This window comes from Lepeophtheirus salmonis, chromosome 5, assembly GCF_016086655.4.
Source record: "Lepeophtheirus salmonis chromosome 5, UVic_Lsal_1.4, whole genome shotgun sequence".
Taxonomy (NCBI): Eukaryota; Metazoa; Arthropoda; class Copepoda; order Siphonostomatoida; family Caligidae; genus Lepeophtheirus; species Lepeophtheirus salmonis.
This window is the reverse complement of record NC_052135.2, coordinates 69140978-69163997: the sequence shown is the minus strand read 5'-3', so window position 1 is coordinate 69163997 and position 23020 is coordinate 69140978. Positions and strand designations below refer to the sequence as shown.

Sequence of the window (23020 nt, the reverse complement as noted above, 5' to 3'; positions counted from 1 at the left end):
GTTTACGAAATGTTTAAGTTTACGCTCGAAGAAAATTGGGAAATACTGAAGACTTACTTCCAAATTGGAAGTCTTCAAACAAAACTGCAAGAAAATAATTACAATGGTCGAAATAAAGCGCCTTCCAGGCAGTTTGTGGATAAATTTGTGAAGCGTGTGCGCGAAATTGGTTCTTTAAAGGATAAAACAACGTGTTCCCGTGTTCGTCCAGTGCGCTCAATTGAAAACATTGCTGCTGTTGCCGAAAGCGAAAAAACGAGCAAGGAGCTGCCGTTACGGTCAATAGTGAGCACTATCGGACCATGTTGGAAGATTTTTTGTTTCCCCAAATGGAAAAGGAAGACATCGACGACATTTGGTTCCAACAAGATGACGCTACGTGCCACACAGCCAACGTTACAGTGGACCTTTGGCGCACTGCCTTCGACAATCTCATCATAAGACGAAACGGCAACGTCAACTGGCCACCTCGTAGCTACGATTTGACTCCATTGGACTATTTTTTGCGGGGAACCGTCAAAGATAAATGTTACGCCAACCATCCAGAGACAATTGACGATTTGAAACACGAAATTGGAGTCGCGATTGCAGCTATTGAAACTCACACAATGAAAAATGTATTTAAAAATTGGGTCGACAGAATTGACTACTGTAAAGCCAGCGACAACGGCCAATATGAATAAAGTGGTGTTCCATTATTAACCGGAATGTTGACACTTCCAAATAATAAAAAAATTATTGAAAAATATCTATCCGGCTTTTTTTTAAAGTGATATAAAAACAAAAAAGTTTCGTGGGCAACTCTTTACGACATACGTTTGACTTTTAATATTGACGTCATAGTAGATGAGTGGTTGCGTGTTTTGTCAAAATCTGTTTTTCCTCCCAAGTAGCCGGTACGATGCATTAAATTGAAAATTCTAGTAATAGTGACGTCTTAGACTATGAGTGGTTGCATGGTTTGTCCAGCAGTCGGTAAAATAAATTAGATTGAAAATTCCAGCAAGCCCGATTACATGTTGGTCTATGTTTGTATTACTTTTAACCTTAATAAAACCTTTGTACTAATATCGAGGTTGTGTGTTTCCGATTTCATAAAATTTTCCGTTGATATAATATTATATAGTATAAAAAATATATAAAAAATCTGCATTTTTCTCCGAAACGATGTATGAATGAATGGGTACTCAACATATGCTTATTAAAACACCATGTGTTTAATGAAGCATATTAAACATTGAAAGAAGAAAAAAATAATTTCTTTGAATAATGCACTTGAAACAACGTCAATAGTATTATTTTTGTTATCGCAAAATGTCTTCAAGACTTTTTAGGGCAAAAGATTTATAATAAAATTATATTTAAACAGAACTTATGTAGCCATGCTTCGTGCATCGTTATTGAAAGTGACCAATAACTAATTTTAGAGAAAAAAATTGCTGCTTTATGCTGGGTGACCAACCGTTCTCATTTCCTCATTTTATATCCTGCCCAAAGCGTCCTAGGGAATTTTGTATAAATTAATAAAGTGTACGATTTTTTATAAATTAAGTCCATTTTCATGGTGTAAAGAAAGAGAGCATATTCGTAGAAAAGAGATCCGTTGGTCTCCCTAATTTAATATACAATAGGGATTATCTGTCCAAAAGTAAGTTTACAAATAAAAAAAGATCATAATTTAACCTCATATTTTATTAATTTCAAAATTATAAATTATATACTTTCCACCTTGAAACGAACATTAATTAATTGTGCTACGTGTCAAAATATGGATGCCCTAGCTAGAAGATAATTGTAAATTCTTAAAAAGTGGTGTGGCCATGAGTCCTTCCCTACTCCTATTGCGTGGGGCCTTGACAGCGGAAGAATATTGAATTTTCCAGAACTTAATATTAGAAAACTATACCATTGATATCATTTCACCTATTCCACATAGCATAGTGTTTCGAATAGAATTAAGGACTTAACATTATGACGTCAGTTTGTATATTTATGATATGAACAAATGTTCCTTTTATAGCACATAGAAACATTTTTGTTTCTAGTATCACAATTACAAGGATCAAAGTGTTTGTATTCATTGATAGCTGATGACCATGAAGAGTAGAATTTTTTTGAAGTACCACGAGTTTATCGGAATGATACAAAAAATTTCTAGTCGTTTTTACAAAATTTAAAAAACTTTTTTAATAAAGTATATATATAAAAGAATATACTATTTATATTGATGGTTTCCTACGCCTATGCTGAGGATCAATTTCTTTTCTCGTCATTTTTTAAGTCCTATTCTAATAGAGAAATATTATCCAAGATACATTGGCTGTATTATATGAACTCTCATAATCATATTATATGTACATAGGTGTCATACATATATTGTCAAAATTTTAGAGTTTATAAGTAGAACACATCTTTAGAAATATATGATCTATAAGAATATAAAAAATACATTTGATTAGAGAAGGAGTCTTTAAAGAATTTTGCCGTGTAGGCATATTTAAAAAAAAGAAAAAAGACAGTTTTCAACAGTCCAATACTAAGTGTTTAAGGTAAGCCAAAAAGCGTATTATTGATGATGTATTCTATTCATTCTTTAATTTGCAGATTTGCAAGAGGAATCGTACTCTGACTGACTTACTCACTAACTGCCTTTGTCTATACATACTGCATAGGAAAGAGAACAGCTCCGAGTCTGACCCTCGTTTCATCCAGGTACAGGTAAAATTGTATACTTGTGTAATTAATTTGTGACTCAACAGTTGAGTTAATTGATAATAGAATGTCAAGGGATATGGTTCCAATTAATGTTCGAGATCCTTTTTGGAAGGATCCATTCTTTAGTTCGACATGGGATGAATTTGAAAGAATGAGAACGGATATGATGAACTCATCTAAAGATTTTTGGGGAAGAGTAGATGATGATTTCAAAAACTTCGATGATTCCGTCAGGAAAACTCATGAAGAAATGGATAGGCAAATGGCTCCTCTAAGGCCACAACTGCCAAACTGGGCAATTCCTGAAAAATCTAGAGATTCTTGGGCTCCAATGATTGCTCATAGTAAAGACGATCAGGTGAGAATTGACTACATTTCTATATCATTATATATAGGGTATATATTTACTATTGTGTAGGTTATTAAAATCAAGGATGAGAATGAAAAATTCGAGATTGCAATGGACGTTTCTCAATATCGTCCTGAGGAATTAAAGGTGACTACTTTCAGTGATACAATCTCTGTAGAAGGAAAGCAAGAACAAAAGACTGGTGATGGAGTGAATGAATCCTATGTAACAAAACAGTTTTCTAGGAAGTGGAGCCTTCCTCCCCAATGTAAATCTGATTCCGTTATTTCAAATCTCAGTTCTGACGGTGTTCTCATCATTACTGCCCCTAAAATATCTGCTGATAGAGCTCTCAAATAAATAATTTATGAATAAACTATGTAGATTATAAATATCCAAATATTGATTATGGATTTGCATGCAATAATTAATTAATTGTTACCTTTTGTTTTTCGATGTTTTTTCTCGGCTACCTTAATTGATGAGGGTCTCTTCTCATTGTTCATATTTTGTCTATGAAGGAGATAATAATAAAAGAAAGTTAATTATAGAACATATTATTAATTTTATATTTGTTTAATATTATATACAAAATACAGTATTACTACCTATCATTGTTTAAGATATCAGATTATACGCTTGTTTCAACAGTAAAAAAAAAATTATTCATTCATTAAAATCCGTAGTTGAATCTTTCAACGCAAACCTTTAATAAACATTGATAAATATGTTGTCTTCTTTAAATTCATACGTAGTCTCATCTAGTAATTATTGTCGCAAAGGAATTGGGAGATTAGTTAAATATTTGATAAAACATGTAAAAAATTACAAAATGTAAAAGCAGTTTTACAGAAAATTCAAAATAAGACGCAACATTTCTTTATGGAGAGTTCAACACAACCTTTTTCGTAAAAATTTATTACAGGAGTTAAACATGGATTTGTCAACTACTGGAATATCCAGACATCCAATATCCATGGATTTTGAAAAAAAAAATAATATTCAAAATTTCATTTTTGAATTTTTTTTCCAAAAAATTTAATATTTAAAATTTAATTTCTGAATTTTTTAATCGAAAAATTTAATTTTTTGTGAATAGCTATGGATTTTTTAAATTTTTTTCCAGAATATCAATATTTCAAATTTTGTTTCTAAATTTTTTTCCAAGAATGTAGTTTTCTGTAAATAGCTATGGACTTTTTGAAAAAAAAATTGAATTTGTTTTTCAAAAGATTAGATTAGAAGCCATAGATTTTTGAAATTTTTTTCACTTTAATTTCATAGTTCATCATTTTTAAAGGATGCTGAATTCTTCATCATTACATCAAAAAATGTATCCCCAATTCTAATTCTGTAAGCATAGTCTGAAAAATAGTTTGAGGAGACAGACTTGATAAACAATGTCAAGACTCAAGAGATAATTTTGTCTCAAAAATTTCATGCTTAAAGTTGAAACTGCGAAAAAGACAAGATGAACTAAATCTGAATGATAAAGCAGTCCTTTTCTAGAAACAACATCAATATTTTTCGATTTATTCTAAAAATTGTCATCTGTTAGGTCATTCAAAATTGATTTTTGGTTCATTTTTAAAAGTGATATACAATCATGACATACTAGATTTATTTGACAAGAAGTGATGGACTCATTGCATATTTACAACTTAAAGTCAAAGTAGATATATAAATATGCTAAAGGTGTTTCTATATATATATTTTTTTTTTTTAACTATTGAATTAATTATTTAAATGGATGAATTTGCCCTTCAAAAATAAAATATCAGCCTCAGTTCGTGTTTGTACAAGATCATTATTTAGTCCGTTTCATTCATATAATTAATTAATATAAAATATTATTCATCGATTGATTTTTCAATCATAATATGCAAATTTATAAAGTCGGTAGAGTCGATTGTGTTTGGACACAAAGTCAAATGGATTTGGAATCGCATAATTCAAATATGTTGGATTATCACTAAATATTATTCCAAACTAAAAATTTATTCTTAAATGTGTGTAGTTTTAATTAAATGGTTTATTAATTATGTAAGGGAACGATAATTTAAATTTAATTTCTAAGGTATGATTCGTACAGTATCTTGCGTTTGGATTTATAATATTTAGAGATCCGGCTCTGAATCTAACTATTTGAAAATTTGGGACTCTAAATCATAGATAAATATACTTATTCTCTATGTTTTAAATCCATTCGACTCCGTATGTAAATACCCGTGACTTTGCTTACTCCAAGATCACTCATACTTCATGAGAATAAGATGTTACTAATTACTAAAAATTAATTTAATTTGATCTTTTTGAGCTGCTCGTGAATGCTTACAATTGCTTCCATTTCGGTACGAAACATAAGAACCTTGTTCATCCGAATGATTTAGTTACATTATCAATAAAACATTAATGGAAGAGTATTTCGAGGGGGAAAAAAGTGACCAACTGGAAAAAATGGCAAAATTCTTATAAACGGATATTTAAAATCACCAATTATTATCTCTAATATTATATATATTAAGATAAAAGATAAGATATTATAATTGATAACGGAGATAAAAGTGATTATCACTTATTACATTCGAACTGCTGTCGTTTTCGTTTATTTTTCTTTTATCGTAATATATGTATATTATATTGGTGATGGGTATAAAAGTTTAAAAGCATTTTGTCGTTTTTCCACTTGGTCACTTGGACATTTTTTTCTTGTGGCATTTTTCCCGGACACCATTTAATTTAAAACTTATTCTAATTCCAAATCCATTCAACTCCATATGTAAATGTATGTGATTTTAATATATCCCGACTCAATTAAATTTAATTACTTCAAATTACAGGAAATAAAATGTATTGCAGAAGAAGGGATTCCTTGGTGCAGGCCTCTTTTGTTATAAAATAAGCATTTTTGGGTTTCATATTTGATCCACGTTCTAGTTATGGATAGGATAACGCCAACCATTTGAATAATATAGTCTCCAAACCCCTGTCTATAAAGCCCCTGGGTTATATATTTGTGAGATAAGGTATCAAAAGCTTTAGCGAAATCAATTGCCAATTTAATAGGCTTGATAAACACTACATTGTCCATTTTTTTCCATTTAAACTATACTAAGCCTATTAGCAAGGACATACATACATATTACATTGTTAAAGACACAAGTTGTCTAAATATGTACAATCTTTATTTGGTTTTGGAGTAGAAACAATATTTCTGTCAGATGCAAAACTAGGAGAATATCCAGTTGACCTAAACTTTTCATAAAAACAAAGAAGAATTGGAATCAATTGGTTTGAATATTTCTTAATAAATTCATAAGTAAATCAGGAGGCGTCAGGTGGTTTATTTAACTTAGCATTATTGACAATAACATAACATAACAATAACACCCATATATAGAATTGGATGGGTCCTATGACTCATTTTATAATCAGTTTTCATTTTCAGTCCGATCTTTTTTACCATGCATCGGTCCTAAGGTTACATACATCGGTCTTTCAGTCTTAAGGTCCTAGCTATCTTCTTATATTTTTCACTTCTAGCTAGAATTGAATAATATAAAAAACTAAGAAAATAATGCATGATAGCTAGAACGTATAATAATACGTTCTAGTTACACACTCCCTACTTTTAATTAACTTCAGATATATTTTCTCTCCATGAAATAGGTTATGAATTATGAGGAAACTTCACTGACTCAATAGATTCGCTAAAGTTTTATTATAATTCGTAGTAACTACGTAATTTCACCTATTTTAGTTTCTATAAAAGACCGATAAGACCAGTCCTAGGACTGACAAATTTTATTAGGACCAAACTGATAGGACCGCAGTCTCGTTAGTTTTTTGTAGACCCATCCAACTCTACACATTAAATGATAATGCAATTTTCACCGAGTTTTTTAGCCCATAACTTTTTTGATTTTGAATAAATTTTGAAAGTGTATTAATTCGTATAATTTTTATTTGAGACGTCGGTCGCTTTTTTATTTATAAATCAACCCCCTATTTAGTCTCCTTGACCTCCAAAAAACAATTTTCATGTTTTAGGTATGTAATAAGCCAGCCTTATATGACCCCCTCCCCCCAAATTCGGCACCCCATCTTAGCCGGACCAGTTTCAAAAGAAGCAACATTGCAAAGTTATGGCCTTACAGATTTGTAAGAGATAGAGTTCTATCAAATATGACCTCGAAAGTGTGGGAAACTGTTTCTAGTAGCAATCTGAATTTGTTGCCTTTTTTTCCAAAGCTGTTATAATTATTCTTGATGAAAGAATATCTACTTATAAAATAATCATTAGTGCATGGAAAAAGAGGATTACCACTGAGTATTGGTTGCAGAGTTAATAAGTGGAGACTCAGAGTAGATTTGAGGATTGAGATCGGAGTAATTCCAACATATTTCTTGTCTAGATACAGAGTAGGATTTATTTTTATTTCCTCCATCTTGTAACTGCTTACAGCTGATTTAATAAAACGTTATGACAGCTAAGCTACTCTCCTGCAAAATTTTCTTCAAATTGTCAGGATTACCACGTTAATTTTCGCTTTCTTTTTTACCATACCGGTGGATCATATTTTATTCAACTCTAAGCATCGGATATTGATGAAAGAAATATTTTTTTTTAGAAAAAAAACAATATATATCTCTTTTGTGATACAAATTGTATCACAAAAGAGATATATATTAGTTTTAAAAGATAATTGTATCATCTTTAAAAAAATTTGATAGCAAATATCTCAAAACTAATTCCTCGTAGATTTAAAAAAAAATAAAAATCATTTATTAAGTTCTAAAATTAACCTAATAATTTTGCCGGGGGAACATTTTTAAAATTCACTTTGAAACATTTTAATATATTTTGATTCTTGTTTTATTATTTAATAAATTTTGATTCTTGTTTTATTATTTAATAAATTTTGATTCTTGTTTTATTATTTAATAAATTTTGATTCTTGTTTTATTATTTAATAAATTTTGATTCTTGTTTGATTATTTAATAAATTTTGATTCTTGTTTTATTATTTAATAAATTTTGATTCTTGTTATATATTTAATAAATTTTGATTCTTGTTTGATTATTTAATAAATTTTGATTCTTGTTTTATTATTTAATAAATTTTGATTCTTGTTTTATTATTTAACAAATTTTGTTTATTGAATTTTTTATATTTTTAATTTTAATTGTAATCAATTTGAACATGACTTCACCGGGCTTGGATATTGATTGGAATATGAGCGTCCTTCATTTTTAACATCTTAAAACCTCTACAAAAATTAGTTAAACAATTAACAGAACAAATATTTAAAACAGTATTAATTTATTTCATCCTTTAATATTATTTTCCAAAGCTATTCTGTAACCCAGGACCAAAGCTAAAACCAAGTTCAAAGCAGATCAATGTTTGTTCAAATTTAATTGGGTACAAAAATATTTTTATTATTTTATAATATGATCATGAATCACACTATAACTAAGGACACAACCTCCACTCTTGAAAAGTGAAAAAAATGCATACGTTGCGACAGAAAATGAAAACATGAGTCATTTGTCACGTCAACATGATGACAAAAGGGATAACATGCGAGGAAAATGTATTTTTTCGTAGCCAACTATATTTAGATCAAAATTGATGGCGGGATATTTGTTTTGTTTAAAAAAACGGAAATAAATTAATGATTCAGCCCCTCAAAGAAAATTTTGCAGAAATGAACTAGAAAAGTCCAAGCCTAGACTTTTCCACAAAAATCGGGGATTTCAAGAATTTTTAAAAAAAGTCCCAAGACGTCCTGGGCAGGATATAAAAAGAGGATATGCCCGGGGCAGTGATTATAAAGATTATCAAAAATACATGCAATGTATGCTTTAATAAGAAAGTATACTCCTAAAGCGAAGTTTCTCTACAGCAGATAAATAGTTCTTTTAGAGAGATAAAATGAAAGCTCAAACATATATTATGTAATATTGATCTTGACAAACGAAAAGGACAGTTTTTCTTCAGTCTCTTATTTGTTTAATTAAAGATAAAGTTATTTGCCATTAAATCCTGCGACATATTAATACCCTCAAAAAAAAAAAACCTCATCAAGGCTCTGTATAGACTTATTTCCATAATGATGGACTTACTATTAAATAAATACATAGATAAAAATAAATGAGAAAGGCCTTTCTTAAAATGAAGCATTATAAAGTATATCACGTGGACATATTGATTTGAGAACATTCGGAGTTTCTGATCTTACATAACATAAGAAAATAAACTCTCTGTAATTCCCAAATAATAATATGTAGGAAAACAAAATTAACAAGTAGATGAGTTTGTTGAAGCATGAATATGTAGTTTAGAGAGGTAATCCTAGCATATTATATATCTAGCACGTCTTTACTTTTATTGAATCACGCAACCTTTTTTCTAAAAAGAAAGAGAGAAAAAAGGCCAAAAATCCTCTGGTAGTTAGCCAAGTAAGTCAACTATAACGTCTGCTATTTCTTCACAATTTTTAAAATGAATTACATATATACATTTCATAATATTATTATTCGATACTGTATTATAATATTACTTAGTAATATTTTTTTTTAAAGTGTAGCTATACATTTTCATTTGTGTATGATAGTCAAAATTTCTCAACAGAAATAATAAAATAGCCAATATATATGCTATGGACAATATGTAAAATTCCCGGGCAATCTATAAAATTTATAATAGAGTGGTAAATGGTAATTTTAACTTAATTTACATATTCTGGTATAATGAATGTTATATTAAAAGGTTAGACATTCCTAATGTTGGATGTATTATACTAGTGGGGTGTATTATAAGATAGTAAAGTGGGTCGTTGATGCTCAAAGAAGCGGTTGTAGTAGGTAATAATACACCTTTTGGACCAGAGATTCACTTATACAATATATGGGCCGAAGTGTATCAAAAGATATTAGAAAGGTGCTTGATACCCAGGATAGCGGCGGCGATGAATTTTGATCTCCCTTGTGGACAAGCGGTTAAATTGCATAACCCTTGGGCTGGGGTTTATTATAATATATTTGGAAGGGTCCTTGATACTTAGAATAGTGGTGGCGATAGAAATGGAGTCTCTTGTAACGATTTCTTATTATACTTTAATTTGATTGTCTGAATAGAATATCCATTTCAATATATACATACTAGATCAGGGATGCCTATAATTATAATATAATGGGCCTCATGCCACTTTAAATATTTTAGTGGTCTGCTGTACTTGTTAAGTTAAATTTCTTGGAAAATGGCTATATAAAACAAAACTATTAAATACAAATTTATTTCAATTTTAAACTAAATATAAACAAAGGCCAAATTTAATTTTTCAAGTCCAAACTGCTTTAAAAAAGGTAAACTGCCAACCAAGGATACAACAATATACCGTCAAACATTTTTCAATGATTATATGTATTATGATCCTTCTACTTGTTTTGACGATATCGCGACAATTTTGGTAAAAAATATTATTTGAAGTGAGAATGAGTAGTGGGCCGCGATCCACAGGTTTGATATCCCTCCAATAGATCCACTAGTATCTTAATCAAATCCATAATGATCAAATTGCTTGCAATGAATTGTTTGATAATCAAATTACTCACAATCATTTTACTCGACAATGTAAATGAAGTTAAAATTACCATTGACCACTGGAAATTTTATATACTGCCTGGGCATTTTGTACATTTTCTGGCTCTGGCGGGTATTTTGCAAAATGTACGATTTTCCACATTGCCCGTAACAAATATATTATATAAACGACTAGGGATCAAGAAGAAATTGTATCCTTGCCTCCTTTTGGGAACGGAACAAAAGTATAGAATAACTTATTACTTTGTTTATTGATCAAAAAGAATTTATTATGAAGTAGCCATGACGTATCAAGGGAAAAGAGGGAATCAACAGCTGACAACAAAATACTTGCGGTATTTTTGTGTAACGCCGTGCTAGGTATGTATTGGAAGAGATTCCCTACTGAGTTTATTTAGAACAATAAAACATAAAAACTAGGATTGTATCGGTCTTTTATATGGAACTTAAAATCATCTCAGCTTCGTCTTGGCCCTGTTATAAGTTCTCACAAATTGTTCCAAATTTGAAACCTCCCTCTACAAGGCATAATTACCTCCCCCCAACGAAATTCAACTGAGTTTATATTTTTTTATAAATTTAAATGTAAGAAAATCCTCTTACCGCTTGATATGCTAAAATATGTAGAAAATATCGGTTTGATTAGTTTTCTTTGGAGGTATTTTAATTTGTTTTTTTGTATCAAATGTTTATATTGTATTTACAGAAATTTAGATAATTAGAATAAAGTTGTTGTACTTCTGTACAAAAAAAAGGACCGACAGTTAAGGACCAGTCCCAATGATAGACAGTCCTAAGGACCAATAGGTCTGGTCTTAAGACCGGACTGTACAGGACCGACACAACACTACCCGCTTGTGTCTAGAGTTATTAGGGGTCGACGAACAGACAACCTTTGGTATAATATTATAAAAGATAACTTCTCAATAAATGCTTAGTGTTACTCACCTTTTTTTCATGAGGACGCTCATACGTGGTTGCCTAATAATAACAGCTTGAGAATTTTAGTTTTAGTTTTTAATATGACGTGATGATCTGGGAAGTATTTTAGTCTAGAGACTAAAGTACTACTAAACCCTTACGAGATTTCCAGAATTTACGTTTCGTATACAAATATACATGTATACAAACTTTCCTATACGATTATTCTGATATCATAGAATAAATAAATCAGGCTAAAAATATATTTGAATTCTGTAAGATATTCATTCCGCTATTTTCCTGCTCTTTAAAAAACTCACCATTAGTTTTACCAACTAAGGGCTTCAAAAAGAAAGATAAAATGTATGCATCTTTCATATATCTATAGATTATTCCTGGGATGGCTATAGATACCCAGGAATGTTAGCTATAATCTGCAAGGTGGACTGTAGAAAAATGTAAAACTCATAGAGGTTTAGAAATATCATTGTAAAAAAAAATCGTGATACATTACTTAATTATTGATGAATTGTCAATAAAAGTTGCATAACACATTTTTGGTGATATTTTACTCACAAAAGAAAAGAGGGTTTTTGTATCAAGTTTTTATGCTGATGCGAAATTTATCAGACAAAAAATATCAGGCTTTTGCCACAAAAAGAAGTGATTCTCCTCGTAGAATCTACTGAAAGCAAAAACCAGAGTCCGGGACAGTATAGGGTACCATCAGCAGGTCCAGTAATGCGTTCGTTATCTTGATAACTGTATTAAGTAACTAAGTATCTTCTTCGAGAAATGTTTCTTGCAAATGCAAATGCATATGCAAATTCCCACTACATAGAAGAAGCTTAGACCTTTCAACAAGATGCTGCTTCGGAATTTGGTCAATTTTGGAGGAAAGAGCCTGCAAGAAATCCCACCCAAACTTGTACAGGGTTTAGAAGCAAAACGTGGACTGAATGACTGATTTTAGAAAAATGTCAATAATTTTATTTTTTGATAAATAATTTTGAAATTTTTTTAACAAAACTTTGCGACAAGACCTTTATGAGCATGTTCACACAATATAGCCTCCCTCAGCAGCAATCACAGCCTCCACGCAGTGGTGGAAAGCCTTGCAGGAGTTGATGATGAACTTCACAGACAAGTTGTTCCACTCCTTCACAATGGCGGCCTTCAGGGAGTCCATGTTCGATTGAGATGTCCAGTTAGTCTCCTTCTCCAAAGTGCTCCACACAGCAAAGTCCAACAGGCTCAAATCCGGCGAAAATGATAGCCACATGTCGTTATATCAAAAATCAGCCTTGTTGTCGGCGCAGAACTTCTGGCATTTGGCCAATGTGTGTGAGTACCCTTGCATCATCTTGGGTCCGCACATAGTTGCCCTCTGGGTATGTGGCCTTGAGCCATGGCAGTATGGTGAAGCTCAGCACCTTGTAGTAGGGTTCCTGGCCAATTTTTTCCGCAAGCCTTAAAAAAGAAGGGAGGCATTTTCTTGCCGTCGGACACCACGAACCCCCAGGACCATTGTTTGGGCCGGATGTGTTGTACAAAACACCCCTTTGACTTCCTCTGGTGATCCCTCAAGCCAACAGTTGTTCTGACGGTTGTAGACCTGGTCTACTGTGAAAATCTTATCGTCAGATAATTTTTTTTTTTTTACATTTGCCTTGATCCACGACTAAATTTCTTGCACCTCTGCAGTCTCCTTTCCTTGAGAGTGTCCGTCAATAGGTGTTGTGGGATCCTTGTGTAAGAGGACAACCTCAAGTCCTCCTTTACAGCCCTCCTGATTGTCCCCTCGTCGACGTCAAACTTGTTAGAGAAGCGTTAATGGATTTTGTGGGATCCTCCTTGATCTTCTTCTTCAGGTCTCCCATAAACTCAGAATCCCTTTTCAAGTTGTGTCCCCCACTTCCTTCTTTCCTTGAGAGGTATTTTCCATTCTTTTTCATATTGGCCACCTTGAAAATTAGGCTTCTGGAGCACTTCACATTGTCCATAATCTCTGCCACCTCAATTTTGGCATCCAGAAAGTCTGAGATCCTTTGCCTTTTTGCTTCTAGCTGACTCATGATGAAAGATTTGAAATTTTATTATTATTGTTTACTTATAAAAAAAAGAACAAGAGATTCGGAAAATGCAGGGAAAATTACACAACCTGACTATTTTAATTACATAATTAGCATTTCTTAACAGTCCACGTTTTGCTTCCAAACCCTGTATGCACGCGAAGCCTCTCTAATTAGATAATTGGAGAGTATTATTGTTGAGGTTATTCGACGCCTACTTCGACGTCTACCCAAACAGACTCATACCTATTGTTTCTGCAAAAGAGGACAATTTTAAATAAATTTTATGTCAGGTATTGATATGATAACAAGGTGTAATCATACACAATTTTAGATTTCTAATAATAGAAATTATAAACTTATGTACGATTATTCAGGATCCACCTTGTAGAAGAAAAGGGTCAAAATTTGGGAAGCAAAGACCACTTATATATTTTGTAAGCTACTCAGTAAAATACTTCCATATATTTATATTTTAGTTATATATTTATTATATATATACCCCGAATACGATATCAGAAAGCCAACATTCTACACTCCCCACTCTACTCCACACCATCATAAAAAATGCCTAGCTGTACAACAATGTAAGTTGCGAGATTACTAATTATGTTTTCAACAATGCATACTGTCAAACTTTTTCCGATTTTTTGTCTGGGAACTACGGAGCACTCAGTACAGGTGTTTTTTATTTGCAAAATCTAATGTTCACTCATTGATTTTTTTTTTTTTTTTGCGTTCCACTTTTCATCAGCCTCCTTTTAGGTCAAGTATCATTTTGATCTCATTTAAAAACAAATTGTCACGCATTTTATTTGTTAGCCCGATTAGATGGGTGGGATGATTATCCAGGTTTCAGATTTTTCTTGTTTTATAAGTGTACTTAGTTTTATTCGTGTTTATACGTACGTAATCTTTTTATCTTTTAGTACTAAATTACTTTTATCTCGAGAATATACCCTATTTCTACATAATCCTTCACGACTCACGTTTTATTCATAAATTGGCGACGATCTATTTTACGATCCACCTCAATACATAACACAAATTAATGAAAGCATGTATCATATGATACCTCAATTGGAATTACCGTCAATCAAAAATAACTACATAATAAAGGATCATACCATTACTAATTAATCTAATAACATCAGTGGTTTTAAATTAACAACCAATAGCAACAATAAAGGTCAACATGTTGATATATTAATATCAAGTCTTCCGATATAGAATATTCAATTTACTTCCTCACTTCGTGTATGCCTACTTTGAATCTAGAGATAGGCTCTCCTATTATGCCCGAGGATCCTAAACCCTCAAACAACATAATGTGACTTCCCATTGGAAGCTTTTAGATATTAGAACAGATCAAATTGACATTAATCCATAATTGGAACAAAATATGCAATATTTTGATTAGGTTTTGGTAACTATGTGTCGTTAAATGGATACAACTATACTTTAGGTTATCGATATTGTAAATTAGTGCATTCCTTTATGTGTTAAAGTCAACCGAAATAAGGGGAAATTTTCATTGCGCTGAATACATCAGTACGGTAAATAAGCTGAGCTGAAAAAACTGCGTCGAAAATAGCCCTGCTGACAAGAATCTATTGGAAATAAATGAAGGCTGACAAATATATTAGAAAATAAGCGAAATTATAACTATAAGGGGGATACACCATATCATAGAAAAACCCTGAACAGATTTTTCTCTACCCCACGCTCTACTCTTTTCAAACATGTGTATTTCTTTTTTAAAAACCTTATGGAAAACTATGGTTGTCCGACAGAAGGAACTTTAATACTTCAAATTAGAGGCGTGCATCTAAAATAATAATAAAACTTTAGTTAGGAATCTGCATTACTCACTCAATCAAGAGGTTTCACTCATTAGCCGTGCCTAAAGGATTAAACCAAGTAGTTCATCGAGGACTGTTAGTCTGAGGAAATAGTATGGTCAATATTTGTCATAATATATTCCCAAGATATCGCTTTTTATGACGTCAATCATTTTTTTATTGTACGTACTACGTAGTATTAAAGCTTTAAACCATGTAGCGAAACGAGGACCCACGAGATCAATAGCTGAAAAATGTATTGGTGGACGGAAACTTTTTTCTTCGCTAGAGGTACTGTTTAGTTATTATTTGGAGATATAAGTAAGAGTTATGATGTTATCTGATATGTTTTACTTTTTAAAATATTGTCTTGGATATACTTTGTCTCTAAATATCTTGTCTATACTTGGGGCCAATTTAATGGGTCACTTGTTCCAGGCCTCACTCTTCTTTATGGCCCTGCATGAAAAACAAAACAAAAACCGTCCACAAATGAAGTATGAACATAAATTAATAAAAAAGGCCAAAGAAGGCTTGGCCTATTCTAAAAATTTAAAGGAATATTATTCTTCTTAGATGATTGCAAATCAAACAGTAATGGAGTGGAATGCAGGGCTCTAAAGTCTCATTGATTTCCATCTAATATTACGCTCTCATATCATACACTGTTTATATCCCACATGTCATCAATCTATTTAATTTAAAATGGTTGATTAAGAACTATAATGTGTAACACAGATCCGTTGTAAAAGGCTCAAAACAAGCCAAAAATGTCGTTTAATGTTTAATCTAAAGTCAATATATATATTGAATGGCATATATGATTCTTCAAAACTTATTTAAAAACTTGATAGCACAGTTGAATTAGATCAGTACACTAATGACGTCATGTAATGAGGTTCAAATTTAATTTTAAAACTTGAGAACTCCACATTTATCATTTTTGACTTTCGGACATTTTATCCAAAAATTACTAATCATGACCGATTTGAGTAAATTCAAAAGAATGTTGTTAGTGCCGGATTACAGGGTCTCACAGATATATTCTGACTTAATCAATACTGAAAATAACATGATCAAGGTCTACGACCTTTATTTAACAATATATGATATTAATTACATTTTATTCGTTTTGGCCGCCGTCAGCCACAACTAAGCGTTTGATACTGTACCTGAAGCTGGAACAGGCGTTTTGACGTGTGCAGGATCCAGTTTCTTGGCCTCATGCACCTTACTGAACTTCATGACCTTCAGGGAGGAGTAAGACTTGGCCAAGTCCCTGACCTCCAACTTCCCCTAAACCTAATAGAACTCCAAGGAGATCATGTCGTGGGATCTGGAGACAAGTCCAAGAAAACTGAAACTTTGGCTTGGAGCCAATCTTGGACAAATTTGATGCTGTGTACACTGCAGTCCTATTGGACAATACGGGACTTTGCTCATCCACAGGACGATAGTGTTATTGAAGAAGACTAATAACTATTTTAAATAGTCAAAAACTATTTATTTCCACAAAATGAAGCAAATTGTTTATTTGATGAATAAAAATGTAAATTTTAACATTCTTAATAAATAAATTATTTAGAGTAGTGATGTGCTGATTACTTTAATCACAAGCCTTAGTCTTGTTAACCTTTGGAGGCACTTAGTAGAATAATATACACCATTTGTGTTACTCGTTTATAAATGATTAAAAATCTACAACAAAAGGTTTACTATCGATATTTAATTTCACTGCTCAAGAGAAAATTGAAAGAATCCTGAAGAATTTTCATAATTTATCAATAAAAATTGAATTGGATCCTGACTTTCTCTGGAGCACTGTTTATTCACGCTGTACTCAATCATAGGACTGCCATACAAGGACCTCATGTCCCTTTCGTTCATTTCCTAAGGGATAAAACGAACTACGAATAGGAGACATAAACAAAAAATTAATTCTCAAGCAAATACACTTCTTGGATATTATGGACTTTCACATGTTACGGAGGAATCTCAACTTTTCCAGAAAGGAAAATTCTTCTAAAGTAATATCTTAGTTGTGGAAAATGCAAATCTCAGAAGAAGTATTCTTCATTTTTTCTAATATTTTCTCTTTTCAGATGCAAAAAAATTGATTTCCTAAGGAATTTTTGATTCGTCTATAATTTTGTCGAGAGATTCGTTTGCGTATAAATTTGACAAATAAAAATTTATATTTGACTGAAATATTTATCATTTTCTGAATAATTTTTCAGTTTCTTTTGTTCGAACGTAACTTTTTAAGAAGAAATGCCACAAAACGATCCATTTTGGAGACAAAATGGAAAACTTTGACTATAAATGAGAGTATTTTCAATTTCTGGAACATTTTTTACATAAATTGACATAAATTTTTGATATATTTTCAAAAACAAATCTCCTATCGAGCGTTATTTTTTCGACGACATTATTGTCCGTAACTTTTTTGTTTTTTCAAGTTAAAAAAAAATCAAGGTATTCCTCATTACAATGCAAATCAATACTATTCTCTTCTCGTTGCAAAATTAGTAATTTAAAAAAATTTGCCATTTTTCTTTGCCAATTTTTTAACAAAAATAAAAAAATTTCCAGGCATATATGACGGTATGTTATTTGAAGCATATAAAACAATTATTTGATTTAAATTCATAATAATAAATTTAATACAGGTGCAATATTATATATAAACCGAAGGGAACCTCAACATTAAGAAGAAATCACATGAGCATTGTCATGTGATTTTTTTCTCCCTCTGTGACCCTTTGCTAGTACTTCATAAAAATTAAAAGGTTCCATTAAGTATAAACAAAAATTGGTCAGGGAAAACCCGTTCACAACAACACTGGAAATTATACTTTTGTCTACATACTTATACAACATAAGATTTATATCTTCAAAAAATAACTCTACTCTGTTTGTTTCGGATTCAATCAATCAATGTTTTTCTATTGCATGGTTCGTCATTTCCACACACCTTTATGTAGTATTCAAATACACTATTATCATGTAAAACGAATACATTAATATTACGTAGTTCAAACAATCCAGAACAGTCTGGTATAGCCATAAAACCACCCATTACCCAAACTATTCGGAATAATGATAGACATACTACTAGAAATGTAGTTCTTGGGATCCAATAATAAAGTTTTTGGTCTTATCCTAGTTTCGACCCTTAAAAGGTCTTATCTTGTTACTGAGACATTAAAATTTTGTTTTTCCAAGAAGAAAAAATGAGGTTTTTCTTTGTATTTTCTTCGTCTTGACAAAAGATATAAGGCAAGTGGCAAAACGAAGACCTCGTGATGAATATTAATCGAAATATAGTTTGCTACGCGACTACTTTTTTGTTTGGGGTTCCATGAATATGACTCTATAATTACCTACACAACCTCCAAGAATTCATCATTTTAATTGAATTAACAAGATACATTTTGCAAAAGGAAGACTAGTAGCATAAAACAGGAGACAAATGATAAAGAATTTTTCTCACACAGCTAAAAAAATCTTCTAACCCTAACAGGTGCGTTAGTATCGATCAAAAAACTACTTTCTTCGCCTCTTTTGAAAATCCTCAGTCCAATCCATTTGATTTTTTTATGCTATACCCTCTATTCAACAAATATTTAAGCTATCAAAAAACTTTTACCAGGGGTATTCGTAGGATTAAAGTTTTAAAAAAATTCTTACAAAGCAATGATTTTTCTTGATCAAGACAAAATTTAATGATGCACCTGTTTACAGGGTGCGTGGACAAAATCTGTCGCTTCAAAAAACAACAACTACAAGCTTATTTTATAATATTTATTGATACAATAAAAACAAATATCTTTATTAGGATATAGAGCAGCTATCTATTCAATGTAGCTTCCGTCTGCGGCCAAACCCCACTCAATGCAGCTACGACACCGAGAATAGGCATTTTGGATCTGCACTGCTTCTATCTCACTGAATTTATCCTTGATGCAGGGGATGAGAGACTGCTTGGTGTTATGAGAGGAGCGGTTGGTCATATTCTCCGCGTAGGACCAGACAAAGTATTCCAACGGGTTCAAATCCGTTGATGAGGGAGGCCAAGAGGAGAAGTGTACGAACGTAAAAGCATTGCTTTTCAGCCATTCTTGCGTCTGCTTAGATTTTTGGGCCGGAGCCGAGTCCTACTGCCACCTCCACGGCCTGTCGCTGCCAACAGACTTGATCCACGAAGATGTGGGGCAGCATGACCTGACCCTCACTTGACACGACTCCAAAGACCATAACAGTGGCCGGAAACTTGGTCTTCATGACCCTGGGGACGTCTTTGTTGTTCACAGCAATCCAGCGATGGTTCTGGGAGTTGTGGATTTGATCCGGAACAAAATTATTCTCATCAGAGAAGAACCAAAGCATGTTCGGCGAATTTGGGTTCTTCAAGATGTTCAGCAGCCTGAAGCTTTTGAGCAGCCGCAACCCTTGAGTCTTTTCAGTCAGAAGTTGGGCTGTCTGACGCCTGTAGGACTTGCACCTTAAGTTCTCCTTCACACAAGCCCTCACGGTCCACTCGGACACTCCCAGGTCCCTCGCCATGGCTCTCATGGAACGCTGGGGGTCCTCGTCGATGATGATCCTGACCTTTTTGATGAAGGAGACGTCCCAGACAATCCTGGTGCTCTTCTCCTCCTTCTTCCTCCTATCAACAACGTCCATCGGGTCCGATGACTCCTCCAGCTGCTCCCTGAGACTTCTGACCGTTCTAACTGGCATTGACAGAAGGCCAGAGATGTCAGCATTGCTTAATTTCATGTGATCACTAAGCATAATCTGAATAGCAGTGCACCTACGATCTCTCTCATTGAACATAATCACTTTTCTTGGGCACTTAAAATGATGCCATCGCTACAAGTGGTAAACAATAACTGAAGCCTATGACCCGGGAAAAATTTTAACACCAAAAACAGACGGATCAGACATCAGCTGATGGAGTAATACCGTCTTTAAAATGTAGCAGATTTTGTCCACGCGCCCTGTACCTATAGTTAGTTTAAAATATTAGGAGTGCGAAATGGTGGAAGTGTATTTCTGCATGGCTAAAAATATCTAAGACCACGTTTAACGCATGGGCTAAAATGTCCCAGCCTTGACCAAAAAAACGGGTTTTTTCTTTTAAAGTTGGTTTTTTAAGTTATTATTGTTATTATTATTTTGCTTTATGAAACAGAGTCCCCATACCACTTTTCAGCTCATTCAAATCCATCAAAAAGCAATCTAAAATTAAAAGACGAAATAGTTTTTGATCCATTGTTTTATAAATAAAAAAAGTAGCGTCACAATTAGCAATTCTCTTGAAATTTGGACAGTTGTAATATGTACATTGGTATTTAAAAAAAAATAATGTCATATATGTGTGAAGCTCGATAATTTTCAGCCCATGTGTTACATACAAAGAAATTACTTTTATTGATTAATTATACTCGTATAATTACTTATTATATATTACTTCACTTAATCTGTCATTAAGTTTTTATATAAAATGTCTTAATCCGATCAGAAGAAGAGCAACAAAAAGTTAAATACAGATACTATATCATTTTGAGGGGATATAAGCTTATGTTTGATATATTGTAATGTAAGAGTCTTGGGTTGTTCTATAAACAAAAAAAAAACAGTCTTAAATTATAAATTATCTGTGAACCAGATAATAAATAATATTAGTGAAGAGTAAGTTATGATTGTAAATTCAACAAAGCACAGCTAGCGCGTTCATATTTACATACTTTATTATTTTTAATGTGGCAAGACTATGTATATTTTTAAGTAAGTTTATTCTGAGACACCAGACTTTAAATAGTTAATCAATGATTTGAACAAAATGATAATACAGAATATGTGGTAGAATTTAGTTTTTGAAGGGTAGGACTGTATTTTAATTCACAAATATGCATTTAAATGTAAAAATTTGGCAGTTTGAGTGTAGAATTAAGGGGATTTCAAAAATAAGTAATGTAAAATAAAGTTAATGAATATCTTTTATTCTAAGTAATATTTCCACAGAGTAATATATAATAAGTAACTGATTACTCAACTAAATAATATTACCCCAAAACTGCTCATTTTTAATAATATAACATGTTATTAGGCCCTCGTAGTTAACCTATAGACAAAAAATTAAGAAATATCTTACCAGGCTAAAATATCCAACAGGGATGATCAAATGTTCAATACACTAAATGAGTTTTTCTAAAGTACCTTTAGAAGGAGATGATACAATCATAATAGAAAGGAAACTACTTAGTACTCATATGGCAGGAAAATGTGAGGCTTTCACTTCTAAAAAGTCCCTTACCTGTTTTTATATACATGAAAGGTAAAGAACAATTGAACATTATTATTAAAGAGCACTTAACTTCAGACTATTTACATATATTTGAGCAATTCTGGCGTGTATAAGAAACTAAATCCACACATTGGATCAGTCAAAACGTGACTGACTACATAAATAAATAATGTTAAAATATATCTAAATGAAATTCGTATTGATTTCTTCAGAATAAAATTTAAAAAAAGATTAAGCAATTTGTGTGACTTTTTTAAGCATACATTTCTAGACATGCAATGTAATTTGGAAACGAGTAAACTAGTATTATCTTCCATATTAAATTATATTGTATATAAATATGTGATGAAATAACTCTTGAATAACGTTATGTCAATCTTTTCGGAGAACAAGATCTATTCTCGTTGTTTACATGACATTTTCCACCATATAACCATTTTTATTACATGTCTAAATATTTTTCATTCTCCACAAAGAGAATGAAAAAAAATTAAAAACTAACTAATAGCAGGTAGTTAATAACGTGTCACTCTGTCCAATTGCTTTACTATTCTTGTACGGAAATACCTAGCTGACACAAAAGTTTACACTCTGTTGTTTTGTTGCGAGATACAATATAGTTAATGACGTATTTCCTTAAGATTTTCACAGCTTAACAATATTGAATTCGAATTGAATAAATTAATGTATAGAACAGTAATTAGGAACTAGAGGCGACAACTCAACAGCTGACAAAAATAGATAGGATTTGCTGTTGTTTTAGAGATACCATTTGTCAGCACGACCATCAGTGCCAGTTTTAGGAGGCACGTTGGGTGCATTTTACCTTAAGCCCCACGCTTGATATGCCTATTGTACATAACATTGTTAATAAAATATTTTTTTTTCAAATTGATGTTGTCAATTTTTATTATTTTTGACAAAAAAGAAAGAAAAAATGTGGCTTTTATAAAAAGAAAGCCATCAAATAAAAAAAACAACATTTTGTATTGAAACAAAAGAAAAGTCATTGAAAGTTTATTCTGAAAATCAAACAAAAAATTTCAGCTCAATAAAATAAATGCACCCCAAAGAAAAATCCTAGTTACAAATCTGAAAGAAGTCATAAGTATGTCTCGGTAAAACCGACCACTAGCATAAAAATAAATACTGCATTTTTTTCAGCTACCAATTTTTCTACATATCTTCCCCTTATTAGT

General features: G+C 32.0%; 1 protein-coding gene across 2 annotated transcripts; it reads left to right on the top strand.

Annotated features, from left to right (window-relative positions):
• Positions 1-2604: 2604 nt before the first annotated feature.
• LOC121118323 (heat shock protein homolog) lies at positions 2605-3617 on the top strand. Of its 2 annotated transcripts, none has more exons than XM_040712901.2 (3): positions 2605-2712; positions 2779-3073; positions 3134-3617. In XM_040712901.2, exons 2-3 carry the CDS (start codon positions 2780-2782, stop codon positions 3422-3424), a joined length of 585 nt encoding a protein of 194 aa, XP_040568835.1. In that variant the 5' UTR covers positions 2605-2712; position 2779; the 3' UTR covers positions 3425-3617. The 2 variants fall into 2 exon arrangements, with proteins under 2 accessions (XP_040568835.1, XP_040568834.1); XM_040712900.2 differs by having other exon boundaries at positions 2605-2718.
• The last annotated feature ends 19403 nt before the right edge of the window (positions 3618-23020 follow it).